Genomic DNA, 26,502 nt, shown 5'->3' with positions numbered 1-26,502 from the left:
CAGTCCACAGCTCTCCCTCTGCTTCAGTATTGCTTAAGAAAACATAAACTATTCATAGCTTAATGTTTAGGTGTAAATCACAAAACCCCCCAAGAAAGAAGAACTAGCAGCCTGCCCCTAAATGAAGAGGTGCTCAGCTAGGGTCCTAAGCAAGGATGTGGTATGTAAATGTAGCACGGAAGCTTCCAGCCTGAGCTCCAGAGCTCCATTTAGGTTGGCTGCAACAAGCTGCTGTTCATCCCACTTGCTGAGCAGCCAGAGCAAAATAGTGCTTGGGAGTTGGAATAGGCACTGAGGACACAAAAGAGGCCTCATACACATACGGATGCAGAGCTGAGGGCATGTGGACTCCTGGGAATGGGGGGAGGTACAAGTTTCAGTTCTCTTGCCCAAGCTTTAGGCAAATACCACTTGGGAAACTGCTGAGCACACCTAAGGGATCGGGACTCTTGTGGCATGTGTCACAATGCAGCTGCAGCTGTCTTCCATTGCCCTGGTGTAGCCAGAGAGGTCCATAGGATGGGACATGCAGTGCTGGCAAGTGACGAGTCAGGTAAACTCCAACGTATAATAGCGTGCAGGGCGGTTACAGTGAGGTCATCCAGTGAAAGAGACAATACTGTCTAGTTGTTCACTCCTGAAGTCAGATTCCAGATATAGGTCTAATTTGATCTTTGTGCCATCCAGTCCCTCACCTACCAAGAGTTCAGATTACTCATGAAAACTTATCCAGAAAGCTCAGGCTTAGGTTAGACAAAGTCCAAAGACAAATCACATCTTTCAGGGTATGGTGATCCAAATTTAATCCCCTAAACTAGTGGTTCTCAATCTTAGTTCTACATTAAAATTGCCTGGGGAGCTTCAACATTAATATATATTTATATAAAATATATGCATATATTTAAAACCCTTTTCTGATACGAAAAATTCAAAATACTGAAAATAGGATAGTAATGAACTTCCATATAACCACCATCCAGATCCAACAATTACCAAAGTTGTCATATTTGCTTCATCTCTATCCCCTTTTTCTTTGTGGAAGCATTTTAAAGTATATCCCAGACATGATGCCATTTTCAACCTTAAACACTTCATTCAGTATGCATCTCTAAAAAATATGTTCATTTTCTTACATAACCACAATGCCATTATTATGCCTACCAAAATTATCAAAGTTATTCCTTGGTATCAACTAATAAATCTGGGGAAGTTAAAAAGCTGGTGCTTGATGAAGCCAGAATCTTTGGAGGGAGGCCCAGGCATTAGTAGCTTTCCTAAGCCTCCGCATTCCATGATTCCAATATACAGCTGGGTTGAGAACCACTACCCTGATCCTGCTTCGGGATCTGAAGCAAGCTCTGCGAATGTCCTTTAGCCCCTGATCACATGCTACACAATAACAGATCTAAGGAAAACATGACATGCCACAGACAGGATGAAGAGAAGGAAAACAAAAGCATTTAAATGTCATCAAGGCATAGAACTGAATCCTTCGTATACTACAAGGGTACTCTCTCCCCGGGAGTTGAAGCCCACTCACTTGAGCCACCAAATCCATCAAAGGTCTGAACGCCAGGAACCAGGGTAGTTACCAGCTGCCTGGGCAGCGCACAGGGCCCTCAAGCACTTCTGCACTGGGCCAGTCTGCATCATTTCTCCACTCTATTTCTAGCTATTCTTGCTTCTGTACACACTGTCTCTCTGGCCTAATATTCTGGCAAACTCTGAGCCTCAGCACCTCGTCTTAGAGAGGATTAATTATAAAGGCCTGTGGTGTGTGTGTTTGGGGGGTGGGGGCGGATGGTGTGTGCCAAAACTTCTTGGGTGTTGGCACTGGGGTATAAGTACCACAGTCTTCAATTTTACTTATTTATTTCATTTAAAAAGAAAACACAAAACAAACAAACAAAAAAACTAAACAAAACGTCCTGCAGAAAGATAAGGCTGTATCATTGCAGCTAAAAATACCTCTGCTGAGGGCGTCCGCTCACCAGCTCCTCAATTAGAGATGCTACAGGGCCCTTTGTGAGCTGTGCAGTGTTGACGGCTCCACAGGGGCTCTGGGCGGCTAGGCACAATACTTGGAGCAGTGACTAGCGACTGCTAGGTAAAGGAAGGCTGGCAAACAGCCCTCGAGCCAGCATGGAGATCTGCATACTTCAGGTAACTATCAAACCCCTCTTGCTTTATGGACCCACTGCCCAAGCCAAGGAACCTCTTGCCTTCTTACGGCAACTCTGAGGATAACCCAAAGTAATAGGGTACTGGTCTTGACTTCCCTGAGGTTCACATGAGTACAATAACCACCAGAGGCAGTAATGCCATGCAGTCTGGCTCATGGTGTCTGTGGTGCTGGACAACAACCTGTGGGTGGGATGAGTGGTAACTATAGACTTGCTGGAAGCCTCTCAGTGGCCTCAGGAAAGGGCTGCTTTAAATGCAGGCTGACATCAGAAGGGGGAGGCTATGTGGAAGCACAGGCTTCGCAATAAGGGCCTCTTTCTCTGGCTCTTTATTCTTCATCCCCTTAGTACCCACAGGTAATTTAGTCCAACACACTCATTTTTATTGGGGAAGATGAAGCCTCAGGGAGGTGAAATGATTTTGTCAAGGTCACATAGCTAGTATATGGAAGAGCCAGGACTTAAACATGGGATTTCTGATTACAGGTGTAGTGCTTTGTTCCACTATACTGTGTCATCCTAATGAATGGATTCATTATAAGCATTCAACAAGTGTTGAAAGAGCTATGGGAAAAGAGATTTTCAGTTCAGGTGCCAAAAGGACCAAAGACTGTCAGGAGCGTGCTGCCTGGATGATCTGGGAATTCTGAATCCCGGCAAATTCTGGGAAACTCAAGGGTCAGACTCAGCAACTTAATCAGATGTTCAGTGACAACTCTGCAGTCTGTGATCTTCAGCCAGAGATCCAAAGCCATTCCTTTCTTTTCTCTTTGGGAGTGGAAAACACTTGGTATTAGATTGACTAGGGGGCTCTCAGGAGAAAAGGAGGCAAGGATAAGGACAAGGTTGTCTGACTTGATCTGGCATTGACTCCTTTCTCATTTCTTGGCATCATGTGTGACCCTTATGAAACAATATGGAAGTTTGTGTCAAGAGCATGAGGTAAGGGTCCAAAAAAAAAAAAAAAAAAGTTATACAGAAAACACACTAACTGGCATGGGGGAAGGTGCGCTTTTTCGGAAGAACACAATGCAAACCTAACATCGCCAAAATGCCCAATGTGCAGGGGACTTGTCTAGAGTCCTGTGCTGTCTAATGAGGTGGCCACTAGCCCCATGTGGCTATTTACATTAAAATTCTTTAAATTTTATAAAGAGTATTCATCAGTTGTATAAACCATATTTCAAGTGCTCAGTATCCATTATGTGGCTACTGTACTGGACAGCAGAGACAAAGAACATTTCCACCAACATAGAAAGTTCTGTTGGACAGCGCTGGTAGAATCTGGTTGTCTTTTTTCATCTCTTGCTGCCTGCAACGAGTAGTTTCTGAAACCCTTTTGAGGATAATTGAACTTGGAGAAGCTAGAGGGTCCTGTAATTCACTCTCCAACAAACCTACTAAACCTGGGCTCCAAAGGAGCTAACAGCAGCTGGGAGCATGAATCTGCCAGTGCACCAGGCCCTAACCCTTCTTTCCCCAGTGCCTTGTCTGCATGTTCACAGCCACTCTGACCTTTGCGTATTTTATTCAGTTTCTATTTTATGCTGTTTTAATTGATGTTTAATACAGCTTAACTTGTGTGGTGTTCCAAGCCCCTCACCAGGGGGCCGCTCATAGGCAGAAGCACAATTAATAGCAATCCCGAGAAAATTATGCCCTGTATCAAAGCTGTCATTGCACCATAAAAATGCTTATTATTACTATTGAATTCTCCAGTCCTGACACCTCCCCATGTTTACTAGGTAGCAGATAAACTTCTATGTTTGTGCCTTCTCTACTCTACCACACCATCAGAACTAAATATAGCCCTCATGTGTATGTTTAGCTCCATTTAGCTGTGCTTTGGAAAAGGGGAAAAAAACCAGAGTATATAAAATTAAATTGCTGGAAAATGTCACTTATTCCTCTCCCACTTGGACAACCCCTTAAAAGACAAACAGACATCACTGCTAACAAGAAGGTAACCAGCCACTGCTACAGGGTGGGAGAGACCCCCAGACCCTGACAGCATGGCATGGCTCCTGCATCAGCCTCGTGGGAGAGCAGAGGGAGTGGGTCCACGGGCATGGAATACCGGAGGAAAGGGATGGCACTCATGGGCCCACCCTGTGCCCTGCCTCAAGTTGACCAGAACAGAGTGCTTGAGCTGGAGTCCCACCTAGGGAGTTTGAGGGCAATCCCGGATGGGCAATTTGATCTCCCCACAACTCTCTCAATTCAAAAATCAAAACAATGCAACCCCCCTCCAAAAAAAAAAAAAAAAAAAAAAAAAGGAAAGAAAAAGCCCCCAGCTTATAAGAGTTTAGCACTCCTTGGTTTCCTCTGGGCTTATCTGAAGCTTGGATTTGGCATGAATAGACAGCAGCTTTTCTACAATGACATATCAGGGAAAGCGATGGAAAATTCCAGGTCTGTCAGACACCTGTACTCCTCCTCCTCTGGCACGAGTTCTCAATCTGTGTGCGGTTATCTCTGCAACCCTGTCTAGGAGGAGTTTCCTTACAGAAGGCCAAGGCCCTGGATGACTTCTCTGACTTAGGCTCCCATCCTTTTCTCACTGAAATAATACAATTTAAAGAGAATGCACCCGCTCACCTTTTCTGTCTGCCTCCATCACATCACCTACTCCCTTTTATATGCCACTGTCATATTCTCAAATTATTACTTGTACTTCAGGTGGATGATGAGGCTGTTGTTGTCTGTGAGGCACTGTGGGGATAAAGGTAAGAGCAATACAGTAGGAATGTGGAGACACTGGCTCCACCATGAATTTACCATGTGAAAGTGCACATCAAGTGATGAACTTCTTTATGCCTCAGTTTTCTCAATTACTGTGAAATGTTTGATTGGACTATATAACCTCTAGATCCCTTCTATCTATGAAAGGCTATAATTCAGTATTATGAAGGCTGTATGCTCAAGTCCTTGGAAACTGAATGGGTCATACTCACTTCTATTTATAATTTGGTTTTTATCTTTGCACTCAATGCTCTTTGGAGAAATGTAGATTTCCATTCCTAAATTTTTCTAACCAACAAAGGAAAAGCTCTATTTTAGTTTGTTTGACAAAGAAATGTCTATAACTAGATTGAGTTTCCCATATTATATTTGCTTTGCCTTCTTCCATCTTTGCCTAAAAAAGGAGTTTCTAAAAAACCAGAAATGCTTTCTGTACTCAGGCATAGCAGGAATGAGGCTGCCTTGGCTGAAGGAAGAAGATGGTGCATATCTGGAGCCCCAGTGGAGCAGGACTATTTGCCATCTGCTGCACTAGTTGCCTCGTCTCCATATCAGGCCTTGTCTGTAGTTTGCTGCAAATATTAGGAGCCGAGCCACTTCCCACCCATGGCAAGCCTTGAACCCTTTGTATTCTGGCTGCCAAGATGATCTGAAAGCAGGGAGCCACTTTTCAGCTTAGGGAAAAACATGTGCATTAAATGGAAGTAGATTTTTCTTTTCCCTCCCTCTCGCCACTCCCAGCCATTTTTAAAGCTTTATACTAAAAAGGAGGAAGATCTGTCTGACAAAGCTGAGGAAGATGATGGAATTGCCAGGCCAGAATGGTTTATTAATGATCCATGGGAAAAAAACAGTTGTCCTGCTGGCAGCTTCACATGTAATTAACCAGCTTCACAGAGAGCTGGCTGCCTTCTCCAGGCCTGGCATCCGCAGACCGCAGAGCTACCTGACACAGCAACACTGGGTTTCTAGTGAAATCTCCCTACTGGGAGAGGGGCATCCAAAATAGTGACCTCAACCCACTCGGCGCTCAGGAAACAAGACTGAGATGGCAGTGCTCCTCTGGAGAAGGCTGGCTGTGTGCTCGGGCTGACACAAAGACTGCGACCTCCATGCTGGCAACAACCAGCCCTGGGAACTGCCACTCCCACTGCTCACCATTAACTCACTCAGGTAAGTGGCTGAGCAGGGTTCTCTTCCAGGTAGCCCTCCAAATGCTGCCTCTCTGCCAAAACTCTACATAGGCAGGAGTTTCTGGGAATTGGCTCACTTTATGCCATAGCAGCAAACTTCAGCACTGATGGGAGTTGAGAGGGCCTGGTGACCACATTGGGTGTGGGGGACAATAGTTGCTTCTGTATAAGAACCAACAACCTTCAAAATATGGTACATAAAGGAGAAGCAGTAGCTGGGTTAACCAAGCTTTGGCTTTGTAGTCAGTGCCAACTTCCCTCTTAAGAGTCCTGGGATTCAAAGAACCCTGGTCCTCCCACCAGGTCAGTGAACTAATACATATTTGCCATTCGCAATGCACAGGTTTTAAAATGTGCATGTAAGTGTGTGGCAGCTAAATGTCCTATTTGGGAGGTGGGGGGAGGATCCCGCATTACCTTTCCCCAAGTGAGAGTCAAGAGACTGTTCCCAGTGAGGCTGATCAGAACACACACACACACACACACACACACACACACACACACACACACACACCCCCTCTTCCCATGATTGTTTTCTCTAGGGCAGAAAAAAGCTGAGAAGAACTGTCTCCACTCTACATCACTGGTGGATACAGAACTCTCTAAGAACAAGAACCCTTCCTTCACCCACAGCCCTGCTAAGGCCGGACCCTGGGCACTTCACATTCCCCCAGGGTGAGCTGAAGTTACTACCTGAAGGCTTATGAAGGGAATGACACACCTTTGCACCTTTGGCAAAAGCAGAGCCAATTCACAGGCATCATGGACTTTTCACTCACCACACTCAATTTACATTCTGTGGAAAAAGATAATAAAGGAAGGCTGTGTCCTTTAGAAAAAGGTCAGGGGCTAGGGGTGGGGACTTGGGAAGTGCTGGGGGAGACTGCAACTCCATCAGCTGATGTCGTATTGCCTCTGCTAGAGAGCCCAGCACAGGTGGGGAGCTCCTCAAATAAAGAAAGCCTTGGAGTTGGAGACCAGGCTCCACAGCAATTTTCCTGTTCAGTACCTGCAGTCTCCTTCTTCACCCAGCTTTGATTACAGGAGTCAAACACAGTGGTTCTCTCATTCCTATCAAAGCAGCTTGGAAAAAGAAGTAATCCCAACTGTAAATCAGCAACATAACAGGCATTGGGAGAGGTCACCGGTGGCTTGGTAGGAAATGGATAGCTCATGACAAATGAATTGGTGCTGCCTGCCATTTTTTCTTGCCATCACTTGAATCAATAAGGGAAAAGGTGAATTGCTATTGATCTCTTCAACACCTTTCAACGATACTGTACAAATTACAGAAACACAAGGGGGCGGGTGAAAGAATGAAAGAGGAAGGACAGATGAAAGACTGTCTGGGTGGTGTAAGGCTGCTGTATTTCCCTGGAGGCAGTCTTCCAGTCACTGGGTGTTAGGCATGCATGGGTGCACATGTGAGTGTGGCATGAAGAGCCCTTTCTCACACCTGGAAGGGCTGAAGGGCTGGCCACGGAGGGCAGTCTCAGGGGCCCCTCTGCACCTCACTTGCTGGCAGTGCTCCAGCAGGGCTACAGGGCAGGTGGAGTCATATGACTTCTCTTGATATGAGGCTGTATTATTGAGAAGTGCTGTGAATCCCAAGGCCTCATGAATTTTTGAAGTTGTCATACATTAGTGGTGCTGGGATAGGCTATCTCAACAACTGACTGTAATTCTGGACAGGAAAGCAAGAATCAAAAGCTTCAAGGGCAATCTCTAGCTATACCTTACTAACCTCACTCCCTGGCTGACATGCCAAGAAAATACAGACAGACAGTAAATAAGGCAAAACTATCTTGCTTCGTACTTGAAAATAACAAAGATCATGGCATCTAGGGTGCAGGCCTGTCCTTTGAAACACTCTGGGCAAAAGACATGGCATGAATATCAGAGGCCTGGGTCAAAATGTTAGAGGTCTGGCTGTAAACCTAGGGTGAAAGGGACACCGACCACACAGGCAAGAAGACACAGGTTATGATGGCTGGGGATAATAACCCATAACACAAAGATGAACATCTGATGTCTGATTTTCTTCTTCAGCTCAGGAATAGTGCAACCAGAGCAGCAAAGACTGAGGGAACCCCTAAGTCCTCTGGGACAGATGCTCTTTAGGATATGCTGCTGATCAGAAGCCAAAGTCAGTATTCTACTCATGTTCAGAAAAAGGCAATGGAAAAGATTTCATGGCATGGAGAAAGGGAAATATTGGCCAAAGTTTAGTCCATTTATGAACATCATGGTCAGATCTCAGGGTCCCAGACCAACAGTTCTCCTATTCCACCAACTGGGCGTAATTATTCAGTTGCTGGTGACAGAAAAAAACATTCTGATCACAGGTCCCTCTTCAGGTCACACAGCACTCTCAGTGCATCATCTGGGGTCTGGGTCTCTTTAGAAACCTCCCCACCACACCTGAGTATTCACCTTTTAGCATTCTCAAGGCAAAAGAGGGCTTTGTTCCCTCACTTTGCAGCTGGGGAAACCAAGGCAGGCAGTCACTGACGTGTGAAAACAATGAGAGCCCTTCACAATGCTCCCGGCACCCTTGCTTTTCTTCAGAAACTGACTCAGGGTGTGACTGTATCATTCTGAAATCAGTTGATATCACAGTCAGCCAGTCTACCCATCTTCCTCCCACAAATACCTCAAGGGCCAAAACATAGGGCAAAAAAAAAAAAAAAAGGTAAGTTAAAAAGCTGCTGATGTGTTTAGAGTGGAAATGCTGAGATTAGGAGGAGGAAGTGGTTAAGTGCACCCTGGGTGTTTGGAAATGGCCACGTCTGCAGCCCTGGAAGCTGATGAAGAAGGAGCTCTAGCCCTCTATGCCAGGCAGGCCCCTCACTCCAGAGGTAGGGAGCTTGGCTGTGAAAGGGCATGACGGTAAGATACAACTATTTAGCAAACACCAGTCCCCTCCTACAAGGAATCTTCCAATTCCGAAACTGACCCTATTCTAAAATTACCAAGTGGCAGGTGGCCAGGCCAAAAATCCATATCCAATCAGTGCTAATGGACTGTTTGTTACATTTCCTCATATATGTCTGCAGCACTGCTATGAAAACCCTGGGTCAGTGGTTTGAGATTTATTTAACTGGAGAGGTAACGCCACCCCAGCACTGCAAGCACTATAGAGATGCGTGAAGTGAAATGGCACAAGCAGGCTGCTGGTGGGGAATGGAGGGACCTGTTGGTCTTATTTGCATGACCTTCCACCTCTAGCTGTACACCCAATGCCAAATCCTTTTCTGCTAACCATTAAAAAGAATTCGACAGCATCAAGAGAAGGGAAAGGGGAGAAGAGGAAGGCATTATGTTAAGCTGAAAAGGAAGACAGCACAGTGAAGCAGTTTCCAGTTTGTTCTTTCATTCCCGGTTCAAGAGGTACCTGTTCTTGCTACAGTGACCCTTCCAAACGCTTCTTCTTGGAGTACTTTTCCTATCCTTTTCAGTCTTGTTTAACACCTAAATCTTTTTCATTTTTCATTTATTATTATTTTTTTTTTTAGAGAGTCTTGGCTCTGTCGCCCAGGCTGGAGTGCAATGGCACGATCTCAGCTCACTGCAACCTCCACCACCTGGGTTCAAGCGATTCTCGGCCTCAGCCTCCTGAGTAGCTGGGACTACAGGGGTGTGCCATCACACCAGGCTAACTTTTGTATTTTCATTAGAGACATGGTTTCGCCATGTTGGCCAGGCTGGTCTTGAAATCCTGGCCTCAAATGATCCCCCTGCCTCGGCCTCCAAAGTGTTGGAATTACAGGCGTGAGCCACTGTGCCCAGCTTGTGTTACCACCTAGATCTTTCTTTAGCGCTTCTGCTGGCACTGTGCTATCTATCTTCCAACTCTTCAACTTAATGCAGGTCAAGAACAAATCTGTGGCAATCCTGGATTGTCGTGGTCATGGCAGGAAAGTATGGAGACACAAAGGAGCAATGCTATTCTGTCAGAGGATAAGGAAGCCTGTGATGGCCAGGATCTAGATAGTTCATACCCGTATCCCTCATTTTCAAGTTGCAGTGACAATGTGAGAGAAGACCTGCATCAACAGAGAAAAAGCAGAGAGCCCTCACTGTTGGCAGATTAGTTTCCAAATACCCTCATGGCAAGTGGAGAACATGGCAAAGATGCTCAAACCATTATTCCTTAGACATCCATGAGGTATGTGTGCAGTCCTGGTGTCACCCCTCCCTTGGTGATCACTTTATCAGTCCATAGCCAAGTCTAGAAAAGGCATCTTGCATAGGTTAGGACTTGCTGGCATTACCTCCAGACCTTTGGTTTTCTACTGAACGTAATACTGCCTAATGTGTGGGACCATAAGGAATCAGAGACAAAGAGACCTTATGTTATTTTACTTCACAGAATAAAAGAATGGCTGATGCCCTGAGGGTACTTAAATACTCCTTTGCAAACTTAGACCAAGGATGGAAAATAGGTTTCCATTAAGTACCAAATCCTCTCAACTGGTAGTAGTAGCAAGGATCCCTGTTTTGAGAAAGATCTGAGCCCTGAGCCAAAGCAGCGCGGTGACTGACTGGCAATATCTGCCATGGGTGGACGACCCGAATAGGGGTAGCATATGCGTATGTGCCATCACTGGCTTAGACGGGCTGGGGGAGTGAAGAGCACTGGGAGGATTGTTCTTTGTTGATTCTAATCTGAATGCTGCTCACAACACACATACCTAGATCCAGCCTAGAACTCTACTAGGCTGTGCATAGGTTTTATGCATACTGAAGTTCAAATCCTAAATTTCAGTTAAGCCCTGAGAGAATTTCTTTTTTTTTTTTTTCTTTCTTTTTGAGATGGAGTTTTGCTCTTGTTGCCCAGACTGGAGTGCAGTGGCGTGATCTTGGCTCACTACAACCTCTGTCTCCCGGGTTCAAGCGATTCTCCTGCCTCAGCCTCCCAAGTAGCTGGGATTACAGGCGTGCGCCACCACACCCAGCTAATTCTGTATTTTTAGTAGAGATGGGGTTTCTCCATGTTGGTCAGGTTGGTCTTGAACTCCCAATCTCAGGTGATCCGCCCACCTCGGCCTCCCAAAGTGCTGGGATTACAGGCATGAGCCACTGCACCCGGCTGAGAGAATTTCTATTAATAAAAAAAATGATGCTGCAAGCTACCATTCACTGAGTGTTTAATATCTTGGGTCGTGAGGAACAGTTTACATGTACACTTAATTTTCACAATAACCCTAGTGAGAAGGTACCCTCCTTACATAGGTGAGGCAATTAGGTTTAGCAGGATGGCTGCATTGCACAATGCTAGGGATAGCCTTCATATTAAATTCTAATAGGCACTGAGATTGCCCTCAGTTTAGAGAGGTTAAGGAATGTGTCCATGGTCAGACAGCAAATGGTGAAGATGGAATGAGAACCTAGGTTTGACTTTTCACATGCTAACAGAGTTTATGTTAAGAAGGAAAAGACGCCCTTAAATGTCCTGAAGAAGAGTCTTTCTCACTATGTGAAACATGTTGTTTTGACCAGGTTAGGGTATCTCTGTTGTTAATTCTCAAGCTTGCTCATAATCTTATTTCATGCACCACAGCATTTCATAACAGACCATTGGTCACTTTCATTTTCAAAATCCATTTAAGTGTAGCTGACCAGAAACCGTCACGGGTAGAGTAGCAAGTGGGAAGTTCATCAATAAAGCCAGGTTTGGAATACGGAGGTACTCTTCAAGTCCTTGGCAACAGACACAGGGAGTGGGCATGCTAATGGCAAGAACAGGGCAGGGTGAAGGTCAGCTCATTCACCAGAACAGTCACCCCTGTGTCCTTGGGGGAGTCACATGTGAAACACCACAATGTTACTATTACCTGGAGAACAAATGCAGTCTACAGTCTGCTTGTGCTTTGCTAGTGGCTCAGGTAGCCTTGCTATTATATATTAAGAGCTGTGTTCTAAAAAGATATGAGATGAATTATGTAATTCCACAGGGGATATTCAGACAATGGGCATAGCTTGCAATGTTTAGGACAAACAGAACAGGGAGGCCTGAAGCCTAAAGACACTCCAAACATGCCACATTAAAGTTCACTTACCAGGTGCAATGACTCATGCCTGTAATCCCAGCACTTTGGGAGGCTGAGGCAGGCAGATCTCTTGAGCCCAGGAGTCTGAGACCAGCCTAGGCAACATGGCGAAACCCTCTATCTACAGAAAACACAAAACATTAGCTAGGCATGGGGACACGTGCCTGTAGTCCTACCTACTTGAGAGGCTGAGGTGGGAGGGTCACCTGAGCCTGGGAGGTTGAGGCTGCAGTGAGCCATGATTGTGCCACTGCATTCCAGCCTGGGCAACCGAGTGAGACCCTGTCTCAAAAAAAAAAAAAAAAAAAAAAAAAAAAAAAAAAGGCAAAGCAAAGCAAGCTCACACTCAAACTCAAGTCTGCATGGGTGTTGGCCAATGCTCTGGGTTCAGAAGGTCTTCTGAAAACAAGTAGTGGGCAGGTCTGTGTGAGGTCATCTTTAGTTTGTCAAGAAATTATCTGCTTGTCTGTAGATACTGCCAAATTAGGCTTCCGGAAGGAAGTTAATAGACTTCACAATAACGTATTTCACCTGAAAAATAAAAATTCCGAGCTGCCTTTCTTCAGCCCTTTGTTATTAAAAATGTTAGCTTCCATCTTTTTCTTTTTTAGAGAACACTCACCAAAGCTCAAGAAGCAGTGACTATTGAGGATGATTAAAGAGGTAAGAGAAACCAGGAATTGTTACTAGGAGCATCTGGTATATCTAAATGAAATAAATGGCACCCAGCTCCTCTAGCACAAACCCTACCTCTTGGGGGAGTCCAGCAGTCTCTTCCTCCTGATAACATTTTTCCATTTGTTCTAGGTCATAGGCCCTACATAGCTATAAGAGAGGGAGACCAGGAGACTGAATGTACCTGGCAATAGCTATCTTCCATAGGAATGGCTCATTAAGAATACCATTTCATGTCAGATGGGTATTGGAATACCATGAGTGGCAAGGGTTCTGCTTAGCTAGGCTCTGTTTCAAGGACTTTCATGACCTTATGTGATCCAGTATGTGCATTCTCCAATGGCAATCACTGCCCACTGTCCTCATCACCCAGCCTCAATTGAGATGAGGCATAAAGTAAGTACTATGGACCCTTCTAGCAGAAAAAACGCAAGAGGAAATCACACGTGAGGCTTTTATGTCTTTACTCTGGGCTGAGCTGGGTCAGACCTAAAGATGGAGAGGAAAAGTGAAACTGTCAGGTCTAAACACTGTATTTCTTCTTCTTCTTCTTTTTTTAATAGGAATAACATTAAGAAAAACAAATTGATCTGACGAGAAAACAAAACTCTCTTAAGGAAGAGTTTACTATAGTAGGGACCCATTCCCTAGGGGAAGGGAAGGGAAGCGTCTGCTGAAAAGGATTTTCTTCCCTGGGCTAGAATCACATCCTTGAGGCCTTCCTACATGTTCCAAGGAGGCCAAATCTCGTGTGGTCCTAAACTATTCCTCATTCCACTCCTAATCTCAACAGCCATCCTGGGATAGGAACACTAGCCTCTGGAGAGCAGTGAGGCCTATCAAACCTACACCAGTCAGCCCGTATGACATAATTACAGGTAATACAGGATCTTGGCCAAGCCAATGAAAAATTAGGCACAGTACCTATTTCAGAAGAATGGATGCAATTCTATGCTTGACTGGCTATGAAAGTTCTAAGGAGAGGAATAGGGAAACAGCCGAGCTGAGCCAGCAGCTTTGCAGAGAGGAATCCCACTGGAGCCAGCACAGCATTGGCACCTATCAGCACATGCTGCTGAGCTTGCTTGGGGAAGGCCACCAGTGACTGGAGACTCGGCTCCTTCCAGACGTTAAAAGCTGATAGGGGAAGCCCAGCAGTCAGGGGAAGAAAGGCACTGGGGCAGCATCCCCCATGATACATTTCTACCTCAACTCTTCTCCTTGTGATGCCACTTTCATTTAGGGGCTGGAACGGGATTTGAGGGCCTGCCCTCTAGGGCTTTTGGAAGTACTTCGCAAAGGGCCAGGAGCCCAGAAGTGAAGGGGCTGTAATAGACAGATAACAACCTGGTATTCAGGAAGAGCTTATAGCCCATCTCCAAACAGGAATTTGTTGACCTGAAATTCCAAATTAACTCCTCGCTCATTTAGCAGTCTAATCCACAAAACAGAAACATACCAGAGAGGGACAGATTTGCAGACTATGTTTGGAGAGTGAAGGGACATGAATGGTTTCTATTTGAACACTAAACATTTTTCAAAACACTCATCATTATCTCATTACCTTTAACTATACTGGCTGGACAGACAGGGAGACCCAGGCAGGTGAGGGTCCTATAGTAAGTGCACAGTCAGGTTTTGGCTATGGACTTTTTCAATAAGAAGTTGATGAATTAGCAGCCATGTGTCCAGCCTCAATACTTCAACAGTTTTCCTCCCACCCTGACAAATGCCGAGCTTGGAGAGCTTTCCTAAAGAACCATAAAGGACAACAAAATAACAGGCCTTCTTCCCATTCTCTAGAATTAGGTCACAGGGAATCAATTAGTTGATTTGACAAATATTTATTTGTTGAGTATCTCTTATATACTAGGCACTGGAGTACGAAGACAAAACATGGTTCCTGTCTGTGAGGAGCTTACAAGCTAGTGGGGAGAGACTTGGGTCATAGGTCCCTTGTATACTATTGGTAAGTACACAACAGATGTATGCACAGGGTGCTGTGGGAACTGATGGAAGGATGTCTCATCTAGCCTGGGAGAGCAAGGGAAGGCTTCCAAGAAAAGGTGATGCACCTTCCAGAACAGGCGTGAACAGGTGTGAAAGCAAGCAAGGGGGATGACTGATGTGCTGGGCCGAGAGTGTAAGTCTACCTGAGAGATGGGAGAGACAAAATGTTATGGTATGTATAGCGAACTGCCAGTGTAACAGGTCTATTCTGATAAGGCACAAATTATGAAGTGAGTGGGGGTGGTGAGACATAAAGTTGGAGAGGTTATCAAGAATATATGTAAACTGAGATGAGACTTTATCCCAGAGGCAATGGGAAGTTATATATATATATATTTTTAAACAAATGCACCTACACAGTCAGATCTGTCTTTTAAGAAAGATTAGATACAGGAATATAGACATACATGAGCAAATGGGAAAAGTAAGGCCCACAAAAATCAAACAGCAGATGAAGCAGGAATCAGACAATCAATAGACACAGGAGCTGTGGCAAGAGCAGAGTAAATATTTAGGGGAGGCATGGGCATAGCCAATCCTTCAAATTCCTCTGCAGTCTTGGAAGCATCCAGGATCAGAATCCATGCCCTATAGAAGACTGACTCTTAGTCAATGTGGGACTTTCAGGGAAGTCCTCTACTATTCCTTTAACTAGTTCCAGGTATTCTATGGTTGAAAAATGGTAAAATATGGCTAAAATAATTATTGCCTTCTAAAAGCAAAACTGGTAAGATTTGAAGAGAAAAAGCATTTGATTTGGAATGCAGATATTTGAGTTTTAGTATACGTCTTACCATTAGCTCTGTGAACAGAGGCAAGTTACTGTGCATTTTGGTTTCTTGAACTGTAAAACAGGGTTAATATTTTTCTTATAGGTTTGCTGTGAGATTAAAATGAACTATTATGCATGAAAACACTTTTAAAATGAGAAAATGCTATATAAAATTAAGGTTTGATCACTATTAAGACAGGAGTTTTTCTTACCTGAGCCTTCTTCAAAGAAAATAGCCCTTAACTAAGAATAAACTGCTTGAAATTAAAGACCACTGGTGGGTGATGAACTGTCAAGCATGTGTGGGGCGGTGAGAAAGGTCTTAGCCCCCAAACAGCCTTTAAAAGCTTGTGGGATGAGAGAGCTACTTAGAAAGCTGACCATAACATGTCCCCTTTTTCCTGGGCAGTGGCTGAGATCATCTAGAATAAGGGGACTTTGTGAAAATAAATGACATTGCCAGACAGCCTGCTTGCTTTTCTAGCAGGTAATTATTAGTGGCTCAGTGAGGGTTCCCAAGGGACATGGCAATCAGGGAGAGTCAGGAGAGTAGGCTGCACTGGATTCACCCTCACCAGGTGTCCTTTACTTTCTTGGAATTCCCTGTGGCTTGAACTGTCCTCATCCCTTTGATCCAGAGATATAACTTTGCTAGTGTTCCCTCTCTTGTGGGTCTCCTCGATAGGGAAGGAGCCTGCGCAGAGAGATGGAATGGGAAGGACTAACAGAGCACATACCACAGTGCTTGTGGGGTGATGTAGGGAAAGGACGGAGGGCACAGGAAGGACAGAGATTGAGATAAACTAGAAACTGCTTAGAGCAGTTTATCTATTTCAGACACAATACAGCACACTTGGAGCTACAATGAAATAAATGAAATCACTTTTTCTTGTATTCTAAGTTTTATTTCCCAGACACACACCCCTTCATAAATACACACCAATATTCAAGGCTGAGGCCACATTCCCCTGAAACATAAATACATTTTTTTCCCCAATGGCAACAGTTGCTTATAATGTTTTTCTGTATCTTTTTTTTTTTCTTTTTAAAGCAGGGAGTAAGGGAGAGAGAGGAAACCCAGGACTCTGCCCTGGTCACTGCAGCCTGCAGAATGAGCTCCCCGGGGGACATCCTCCCTTTTAATGCCAGCAGGGAGAAGGGAAATAGGTCAAGGCAGCAGCCTGAGTTTTCAGCTGGGGCTGTCCAGCATGAGGACATCATTTTTCAGGCAGCAGCAAAGAGCAATTCTTATGTCTCAGAGAAGACAAAGGGGTCATCGAAAAAGGCCTTAGAAATGATCACCAAACCCACATACATTGCCCCTGTCCTCAGAAACTGTACCTCCTACAGCCTGGAACTGTGAAGTGAGTTAAACCATGACACTGATCTCTTTAAATAATACCTTATGGCCCTTTCTCTCAAGAGTTCAGGTTTCTCCAACATAGCAGTGAAAACACTGCTGTGCAGGCAGCAACTGGTCAGTGAATATGTGCTGGTTAGCTGCCTTCTGGAAGAAAGTGAGAAGAGATCTGAAATCACTGTTTTATCCAGAACAAGGGCTGCAAAAAGGAAAGGATGGCTTGGGATTGCTAAATCAGTGTTTTAGGAATGGCAAGGCAGAAAAGAATCACATATGCAGGACCATATAAAAACTGGAGTGTGAAAACCTAGGGGTTTACACTTTTAAGCCAGTTATTTACCCATTAGCTAATGCTATCTCTCATCACTACTTCTGGGGGATGCTAGTAACAGGCACAACTCCCCATCAGGGAAGTCACACTATAGCTTCCTGTCCTTGACTGTGTGGCAGGGAACTGCCTTAAAGAGTCAGCTGTATGTGGGGCATGGGTCACCAAGTACATGCTACCCAACGGGACATGGCACTCAGCTCACAGTCACAGCTACAGCCAACAGATACAATAATCTCATGCAGTCCAGCCTCAATGGCAGGGGAGAGGAGAGCCAACTTAAATTTTCAGGGCTATTACAAGCCATTTAAACCCAATTCAGCATACCATATACAGCAGTAGTCAGCAAACTTTTTGGTAAAGGAACAGATAGTAAATATTTTAGGCTTTGCAAGCTATATAGCCTCTGTCATAACTACACAACTCGGCTGTTATAGTGTGAAAGCAGCTATAGACAATATATGAAAGAATTAGCATGGTCAGGCCAGGCGCGGTTGGCTCATGCCTGCAATCCCAGAACTTTGGGAGGCTGAGGTGGGCGGATCACAAAGTCAGGAGTTCGAGACCAGACTGGCCAATATGGTGAAACCCCATCACTACTAAAAATACAAAAAAAAAAAAAAAAAAAAAAAAATTAGCCGAGCGTGGTGGCGCATTCCTGTAATCCTAGTTACTTGGGAGGTTGAGGCAGGAGAATTGCTTGAACCCAGAAGGTGGAGGTTGCAGTGAGCTGAGATCGCGCCCCTGCACTCCAGCCTGGGCGACAGAGCGAGACTCCATCTCAAACAAACAAACAAAACAACAACAACAAAAAAACAGAATTAGCATGGCTGTGTTTCAGTGAAACTTTATTGTAAAAACTGGCAGTGGCACAGATTTGCCCACCCGTCCTAAATACCAGCGGAGTCAGGCTAGAAAGAAAGACTGAATTTACCGTTGTTTTTTTTTTTTTTGAGTAAAAGTGATCGTCATTTGAGAGTTCCCTGGCTGCTTTGTGCTTCAAGGTCAGAGAAGCAGGTAATGGCACAGTGTCTCATTTATTGTTCTTCCTGCCCTGGGGCTGGCAGCACCAGAATGCCCAGACCACTGAGTTGGAACCGTCCTCCCAGATTTCCAACTCAGGTAACAGAACAAAAGCCAATAGGAACCAATGGCTAAGGAGGAGCAACATGTAAAATGGTGGTGTAAAAGAAGAAATGCAATGTAAGGGGGCAGGAGAGAAGTCAAGATAATGGAGCTGAGTGGTGGCCAGAAATGTGAGTAGCTCTGTGCTGACTCTGTGCGTCACTGTAAAACAAATTTAAGGAAAGCAGCATTATGAGGTCTCAAGATAATGGGAGCCACCTGAAAACAGAGATAAAAGACTTGTCTAAAGCTTGAGGGCTCCACATGAAGATATGAGATGGAAAGACTATAATTCAGGCAGGAATTCCTGCACGGCCCACCTAAAGCCAGGATGATGCACTTATAAACATGGTGTAATTTTACCAGTGCCAGACACTCTGCATGCCAGCTTCCTGTTCTCTGCCTGGCAGAAGGCTGGCCTGGGGCAGTTACCATTACACAGCTCCTCTCCCCTCTGTATCTTTCTCAGGTCAGTTTATGGTTTCACATAGGGAAGTCCAACCTGATGACCTGGCCTTTGTCGGATCACACAAAGGGGCCCAGGAAGTACTTTGAAATCCTAAAATTTGTGGGCTTCATCTTTCCTAGGATAATGCAGATTTATGATAACCGAGGAAAGCATGCAGGGGACAGAGAAATTCTGGCCAAAGAAAAGATACAAAAAAAATTTAAAACTTTAAAGGGAAGGGATGGGGCAGGGCCAAGGACAATCACATCTTCAAAATGCCTGGTTATCAGAGCTAAAACTCATGATCAAGGGAACAGGTAAAAGGTGCAAAAAACCAGTTTAACTGCAGCCATCCTAGCAGTGGCTCAGCTCCAGGAGAGTTCCTGCACTGTCATGCCCTGTGGGCAAGATAGAGGCTGCCGGGAAGGTAAGAGCTGCATGAGGTGGGAGGTCACGGGCCCACACTCAGGCATCCATGCATTGCTCAGGACTTCCACTGAGGGTGGTGGGAAGGACCTCTGCATCTAGGAGTACCAATGTCCTGGGACATTCCTCTTCTGCTAGATCTTTGTGGGGTGGGGGGAGTAGGACAAAGAGAAGCATTCCCCAGGACAACTTATGAAATAAAAATGGAGGTACTACATAGGTAAAAGTAAATGAATAAGCCTGTAACAAAACACAAACCTCTCCATTCCTACACTGTTCAGAAAACAGTTTTCATACATAATATAAAGGAAATGTTCAGAACAGTAGGCTATGACCGGATCTTTTAGTCAGATTTTTGAATTATTCATAGTTTAGGGAATACTCACATTTTCTCAGTGTAAAGAACTTTCAAAATGGCCAGCCCAAGTAATCATATAAGTAGTTAAGAAAATGCAGAAAGGTTCTTATTGAGACCCTCAACCTAGGGATATGAAAGATTGGGCCACTATAATCAAGAAAGATCAACTCTGGATCTGCAAACTCAATTACATGCCAAGAGCACCAAAGAGTTTCCCCAAAGAAAACTGGAGAAAAAAAATTTTTTTTAACAGTCAAGTATTAGCAAATATAAGACAAAGGTGAGGTCGCAATAACCATGGGAGCGTAAAAGAGCTTTGGGCCACTCACTCTTTTTAGTGATCAGTATTCTCTTTGACCCCCTTGCACTTCTGGATCTCATCAGTGGGCCAGAAACATGATCAAGAAGAAAGGTGGCTGGGAAAAAGACAGTTGAAAAAGAAAGGGAAAGAAACTTTAGGAGACAATGATGTAGGAAGACAAATGATGGTGAGAAGTTTGACTTAGCAAATGATGAGAATGCCACCAACCAATGCCTTGGGCAATCCAATGAAGGAATTTCCTTCCTCCATCCGAAGCACAACAGACAAACAAAAATCTGTTGCTGCATCCTTGGCAATGTCTTTAAGTTATGAATTTGAACAGACTCAGCTGCTTTTACCAACGTAGTTACTTTGCAGTTCATTATCCAAAATTAGAGGGAAATTCTACAATATCTGCCCCATCCACTTAATCCCTGGGCCACTTCAAAAATTGCAACAGGCACTTATAGACAACTGGAGTGTTTGGATTTTTGAAATACTTCTCTTGCACGGGGTTATTTTTAATTGATAAAAATTCAGGCAGCATTGTGTAATTACAAAACAGGAGAGGGGGAAGCACCTTCCATGTCAATATAAGGATTTTTACTTGGCAAGCATCTTCATAAGCATCTTAACAAAAACATCTTCACAAAAAATGAAATGGAGGGCACTGTGAATCTGATGACACAATTAAGCCCCCCAATCTCCCAATCATTGTACGGACAGCCAACAAAGCAGATGTTGTAGCTGATGTTTGGGAAATGGAACTGAGAATTCAGGATTTGTTTGGCCACTCCACTTTCTTCTACAAAATAAGAAGGCAAGCACTAAAGAAATATCCAAGAGGTGGCAACCAACACTTCTCTCAAGGCCAGGATAGTCCAACATAAGCATCTCGGACTGGCGTGTTCTCTTGTTCTCTCACGCATCATGTATTTCTTAGCAATTCAAATCAGCTTGAGAAGCTGAAGCTTATAAACAGGTATTTTTATCACTAAGCATCCTAAAGAAGTCCACGCATCTGCTCTCAAAGATCTACAAAGACTCATTAGAGAGACAGCCTCTAGGACCCTAGAACCTTGTACCTCTGTGAGTATTATGAAAGCTGGAGGGACCCTATAGATGATTGTAAAAGAAATGGGGACAATGGCAGATCTAAAAATCCTAAGGCTGAGCCAAGCACACCTCCCCACTGCTCCTTTCTTGTGCCCACCTAGCAGGACAAATGGCTGGTATCCTCCTGGAAAGAAGATGGATCTGTTGACAAAGGCTTGAGCAAAATTAGCAGGTAGAAGGGCACCACAGCAGCTGAGATCCTAACTCCTGCGTGCAAGAGCCAGCCCAACAGGCAGAAACAGAAATACAATTAAATTAAGTCAGAAAACCTGCTACAGAAAATGCAATTACTCAAAGATACAAATAAATGTTCAAAGAAAATTGGCCCCTGACAGGGTTAGTCAAGCTTCTAAATCCAGCTGGAGGCAGGCAGCTCAGGCTAATTCACCAAGGAGGAAGAATGCAAAGATGTAAGCTCTCTGCATCAGGAGCCTGGCTGGGCTGGCCTGGTGTTCACCACACATCCCAGGCCACCAGTGGAGGGGAGCAATTTGGGGGTGGCTGGCCAATGAAGCAGGGCTCAGGGAAATAAGATGTGGGCAGACACAAGAATGGATTATGGATGTGCAAGGCTGAGCAGTGGAAAAAGCAACAGACTGATCTCTGACATGGCAGACCAAGGGAGCCTTATTTTGTCACCCCTCCTCACAGAAGAAGCAACAGGAAGGTGTCCTACCTCTCGCTGCAGCACCAGTTCCTTGGTGAAAAGTGTAGCTTCCTCGCTGAAGGGCTCTCCTTCCTGCACCAAGCCTGGGAGGTTTCGGGCTCCTCTGGGGCATTCAATGCCTGCGTCAGGAGAAAAGGAGAATCTGTGATGAAAAGGTGCCCACTAGGCTTGCTGTCCAATAAGGACGGTCCCCTGACACCTCCAATGAAGCAGGCGTTAAATCTAACTTCCATCCATTCTATCTGAGACGAAGACAGAGGTAATGGGAGAAGTGGAGGAGGGGTTTAGTTCTCTCCAGGTGGAAAAAACCAACACTATCACAGCAGAACCAATGGATAGGGGCTCTCAGCCATGGCATCCGGGAATTATCAAGAGCACATGGGGCAAGGAGCCTTCCAAGTAAGATAAGCAAGAACTCCTCATCCTGCACTGTTCCAACTGATGGTCCCACAGTCTCGCAGCTTGAGCCATCTCGTACAGAAATGGCTCCCTCACCTACTGATATCCCAGCCATTCTGCCTCCTAAGTGCCATTCTCACTGACTCCTGGACATTTTCTCCTTGCTGTCTGACTTTTACACCAAATTCAAAAGTGTTAATTCGGTGTCACTTTTCAAATAAGCCTCCCCTCTCAACTCTGGGTGTATTTTGGACAATAGTATCATCGGCTTTTCATTCAGAATGAGAGACAGAAAGAAAAGCAAAACACCTTAGAATACTGATGAAATATTAGGTGCCCAGAGCCAAAGAAACCCAGCTTCACATCCCAACTGTATCACTTATTAGCTGTGCGACCTTAGCCAAATTACTCAGAAAGTCTCAGTTTCCCTACTTGTAAAACAGATATTATAATATATCCACTTAAGGTTGCAGTGTGAACTAGGAGAGATTATTTAGAACGATGCCTGCCACATGGAGAGGTTCAATTTATCCTATTATTAATATTATCTGTATCGTTATCATCACTCTTAGCAATTCCCGTGCTCAAAACCTCAAAATCCTCTTTGACCCCCATAACCAACCTGTTCCTGAAGACAGAATCCTATCCTTCAAACTTTTTTTGTATCTAACCCCAGGATTCTGTACAAAGTGCTCACTAACCAAATGAGACTGCCTTTTCTTTCTTTGAGTCAACCCGTTAGTTTTGCAAGTATATTTACCACTAACAGTGGTCCTCTGTGACAGACCATGAAATATGCTATACTTTGATACCTGAGACTTACAAATATTTCAGAAAAATTCGCACTGTAGCTATAATGACGCTATATAATTACAGACATAATTTCACAAAAAGTGGAACTGGGCTAGAGACACAGGAAACGAAAATGATGAAGATCTGGGGGAGGATGCATGGAGTATGTGTGTCTCTGAATCACTGGTGATCTCTCCTGCTGCAGTAAGGCAGAACTAAGAGGTGCTACCTTTTATTTACAAACAGCCTCAAGGGAATGTACAAGAGATCTGGCATAGGGGCAGCAGAAGCAGGGTGTCTCGGTGATGGCAAACACCTGCTTGGGGGAGACAAGGTCCCACTGCTGCTACGACAGAAGGTACATCTCTATGTATGAATAAAGCTAGGTGCTGCTCATGTTTCTGGCCAGGGCATTGATTCAAGATGACAAAGCTCAGAAGGAAGGGAATAGGCTATATATTGGGCTTTCCGAAGATGAAGAATGGAGCTTTCTCTCTGAGCCCCAAGGCCTCACAAATGGAATACCCCATATCAAATAAAATGCTAGGCCAGGAGAAAGACTGCCACAGGAGAGCAGCTTGAGGTGATAGCAAGGACCATTCTGCCACCCTTGAAAAGATAGGATAGATGAAGACCCCACCCAAGTGTCACATGGCTAGGAAGATCACCAGGGTGCCTCATTCCTGGCACTTCAGTGCCGGCCTGCAAGGGAGGGGTGGAATGTATTTTTGTAAAAGATAGCAATAAACTCATGAGCCAAGGAGCCTGAGATTAACCCTGCAGGGAGAGATGAGGCTAGAGAAAAATGGAATGAAAGATGGCCCATGTTTTTTACATCAATAGCCAAAACACTTTTATTTTTATATCTGCAAACTAAGCAAGAACAAAATCATCAGAGAGAAAAATAAACAATTCCATTGAACAATCTTGCCACATAACCAGAGAAAAAGCATTGTTGCAGAAACAGGCATAATGCTAAAACAAGTGTTCAGTTTGTTTCTGACTCTTAGCAGCCATTTGGGCAGGACAGGACTGGGGCGCTGCTGGGTGGGGCTGCTATGAACTGGGATGTAGCTAGGGTACCACACTGGGCAGCAGGAACTAAGGGGTTGAATTTTCACTATGAGGGCACAAAAGATTTCTGAGCTTCACTTATTGAGTATCACTCTACTCCTCTGTCACTCTCTTGGTATTCTGAAATCTCACCAGGTTGGTCAGGCTACAGAGATTGCAGTAGCTCCCCTGAATCCCGGAGACCACCAAGTGATTAAATTGAGAAAACATGATGGCTCAGTGGACCAGGGAATTAAACAAATCAAGCAGAAATATATTCAAAACATTTTTCATGAGATAGTCCTTTGGGCCTGTGGAAACCAAATCCCAACCACTCTATGTAGACACAAAGGCAAAGAAGGGCATTTGTTATGTTGCTAGTCCACTTCCCAGCAGTTGAGCTCCAGCGCACAAGCGTAGGAAGCTGAAGTAGGGTGCTTCTGTGCCCTTTTTCAAGTGGAAATAAGTAAACATCCATTCACATCCATTCCCATCAGGCAGAGGCAGAGTCTATTCCCAGACTAAGGTACAAAGTCAGGGCCAGGACAGCAGGACAGGCTTTATGATATCTGAATGTCTGAGTATCAGAAATTTGCTGAGCCAAGCTACATCTACAGATAGAAGATACTGTAGATGGGCATTTTTCAAACTTTTTATTCTTACTACGACCCACATACACATTTAAATATGGGTACAGACACCTGTCGACAAACACTGGAAGTAAGAAGCCTTCAACAGACTCCAGAGTTTCAAAATAGTCACATCAGGCAGATTCTGCCGTGCAATTGTTTAGGCAGGAAGACCATTTCCTGAGGTTTCCTTCTCTGCCATCTTGATATTACCTTTTGCAGAACAGTATTTATGTATTTATTTATTTATTTGGGGGGTTATTTTTATTGGAGGCCAGCTTAGCAATTATTATGTTTCCACAAAACAATGGTTAATCTTGACTATATATGTTATACTGACAGTCTCTCTTCTGTTCACCATTTGATTAAGGAAAAAACCAAGATGGCTATGACACTGAATTGATTTAAAACCTCGAGTGGGACAAATACTCAGTTTGAAAAACACTGGTATTGACTGAGGTGTAAAGACAGAAGGATGGAAGGACGGGGCAGGTCCTGCTGGCTTTCTTGCAGAGTTAAAAAAGTGCTCCAACTGAGGGTTTATCAAGTTTCTAGACTTGCTTTTGTATACTAAGGGACCAAGGAACAGAGCAAAAAATATGCTGTCCACTGATAGAAAGGAGACCACACAAATGTTAACATTCTGAAGCCAAAAAGTCAGTTATCGTTGCTGCTGAAAGCCAGGTGAAGCCACATGCTGGCAGCAAGCAGAGTTATGCTGTGCCCTCCTCTCCCAAGAGCTCAGGGAGCAAGTCCCATGCTGCACCTTCTCTCAAACAACGCCTGCGCTGCTGGGCTGGTGATGCAATAAAATGGACGTTAAAAAAAAAGTTAAAGAAAACAGATAAAGGGAAAGAAAGTTGGGTTCTAAGAAAGCAAACCCAAGGCTGCTGATGCTCAGCTGGGCAGGCTGACAGGCAGCAACGGAGCGGTCCCAAGCCACACAGGGCCTTGGACTGTAAATATGAAGTGAGATATCACTGGAGCTGCAGAAGTTCTCCCCAGCCAGTTGAGGAAGTGCCTGGCTGGATTCTGCATGTTACCACTAATAGCTGTCTTTTCTGATAACATACCACTGCAGTGCTGCCTGCTGATAAAGATATATGAACAACTCAGCTGTACCTCAAATGCCACAGGTGCAAGTGAAGTGCCAAGCTTACCTCTGATACAAGCCTTTAAGACACAAACTATTTTGTTTTAGTAAACACAAAACAAGACAGAACACTACACCTAAAAAAAAAATTCCCCAAATTCCTGAGCATTTTCCTTCCCTATTATGGGGTGTGCCAGAACAAAGACAGATCCCCCATGGTGGGATTTAACTGACTTCCACAAGGGCAGGTACAGGAGAGGCAGGTAAGACAAATGCCTGCCCCACCTCCTGCTCCATGTGGCTGCTGCTCCTGACCTCTTTCAAACTCTGTAAGTCCATCTGCCTATAAGCAAAAACTCATTATTTTTCACACCTTTTCTAGACTTTCTGGGATATGAATGGTTGACCATGGCTATCTGAAACAAAACAAAACAAAATAAAATGAAATAAAATCAAGTAAGAAGAGGTTTCTGCCTGACTTTGTATAGTTTAGGAAGAGAAAATTCATTGCTAGCCATCAGCACATCATGATTCTGGATTCTGCTCTGCCACTGATAGAATATTAAACTTATCCAGGCCTCATCTGTTTATAAAATGAAGGATAAGGCCTTGCATTATCTGGACACAAAATCTTACCATTTTGGTTATGCCGTTTTGGGATTCCTCACCCAAGCCTTGACTCATGGAGTACAAATATCAAACTTAAAATGCTGGGCTATGGAGCAATCATTCTATTAAAAAAATTAGACATTTAGAGACATAGGCTAACTAGGTCAATT

The 26,502-nt window shown here is 44.4% G+C and overlaps 1 protein-coding gene across 1 annotated transcript in view; it reads right to left on the bottom strand.

The window, feature by feature from the left end:
• SND1 (staphylococcal nuclease and tudor domain containing 1) overlaps positions 1–26,502 on the bottom strand; it is a 438,973-nt gene that overhangs the window by 81,971 nt on the left and 330,500 nt on the right. Inside the window, exon 16 of the mRNA XM_005550684.4 lies at positions 21,767–21,876. Within this exon, the coding sequence (XP_005550741.1) occupies positions 21,767–21,876 (110 nt within the window). The remainder of the gene's footprint in view (positions 1–21,766; positions 21,877–26,502) is intronic.

This window comes from Macaca fascicularis, chromosome 3 (genome assembly GCF_037993035.2).
Source record: "Macaca fascicularis isolate 582-1 chromosome 3, T2T-MFA8v1.1".
Taxonomy (NCBI): domain Eukaryota; kingdom Metazoa; phylum Chordata; class Mammalia; order Primates; family Cercopithecidae; genus Macaca; species Macaca fascicularis.
The sequence above is the reverse complement of the archived record's forward strand: the minus strand, read 5'-3'. Positions and strand labels throughout refer to the sequence as shown.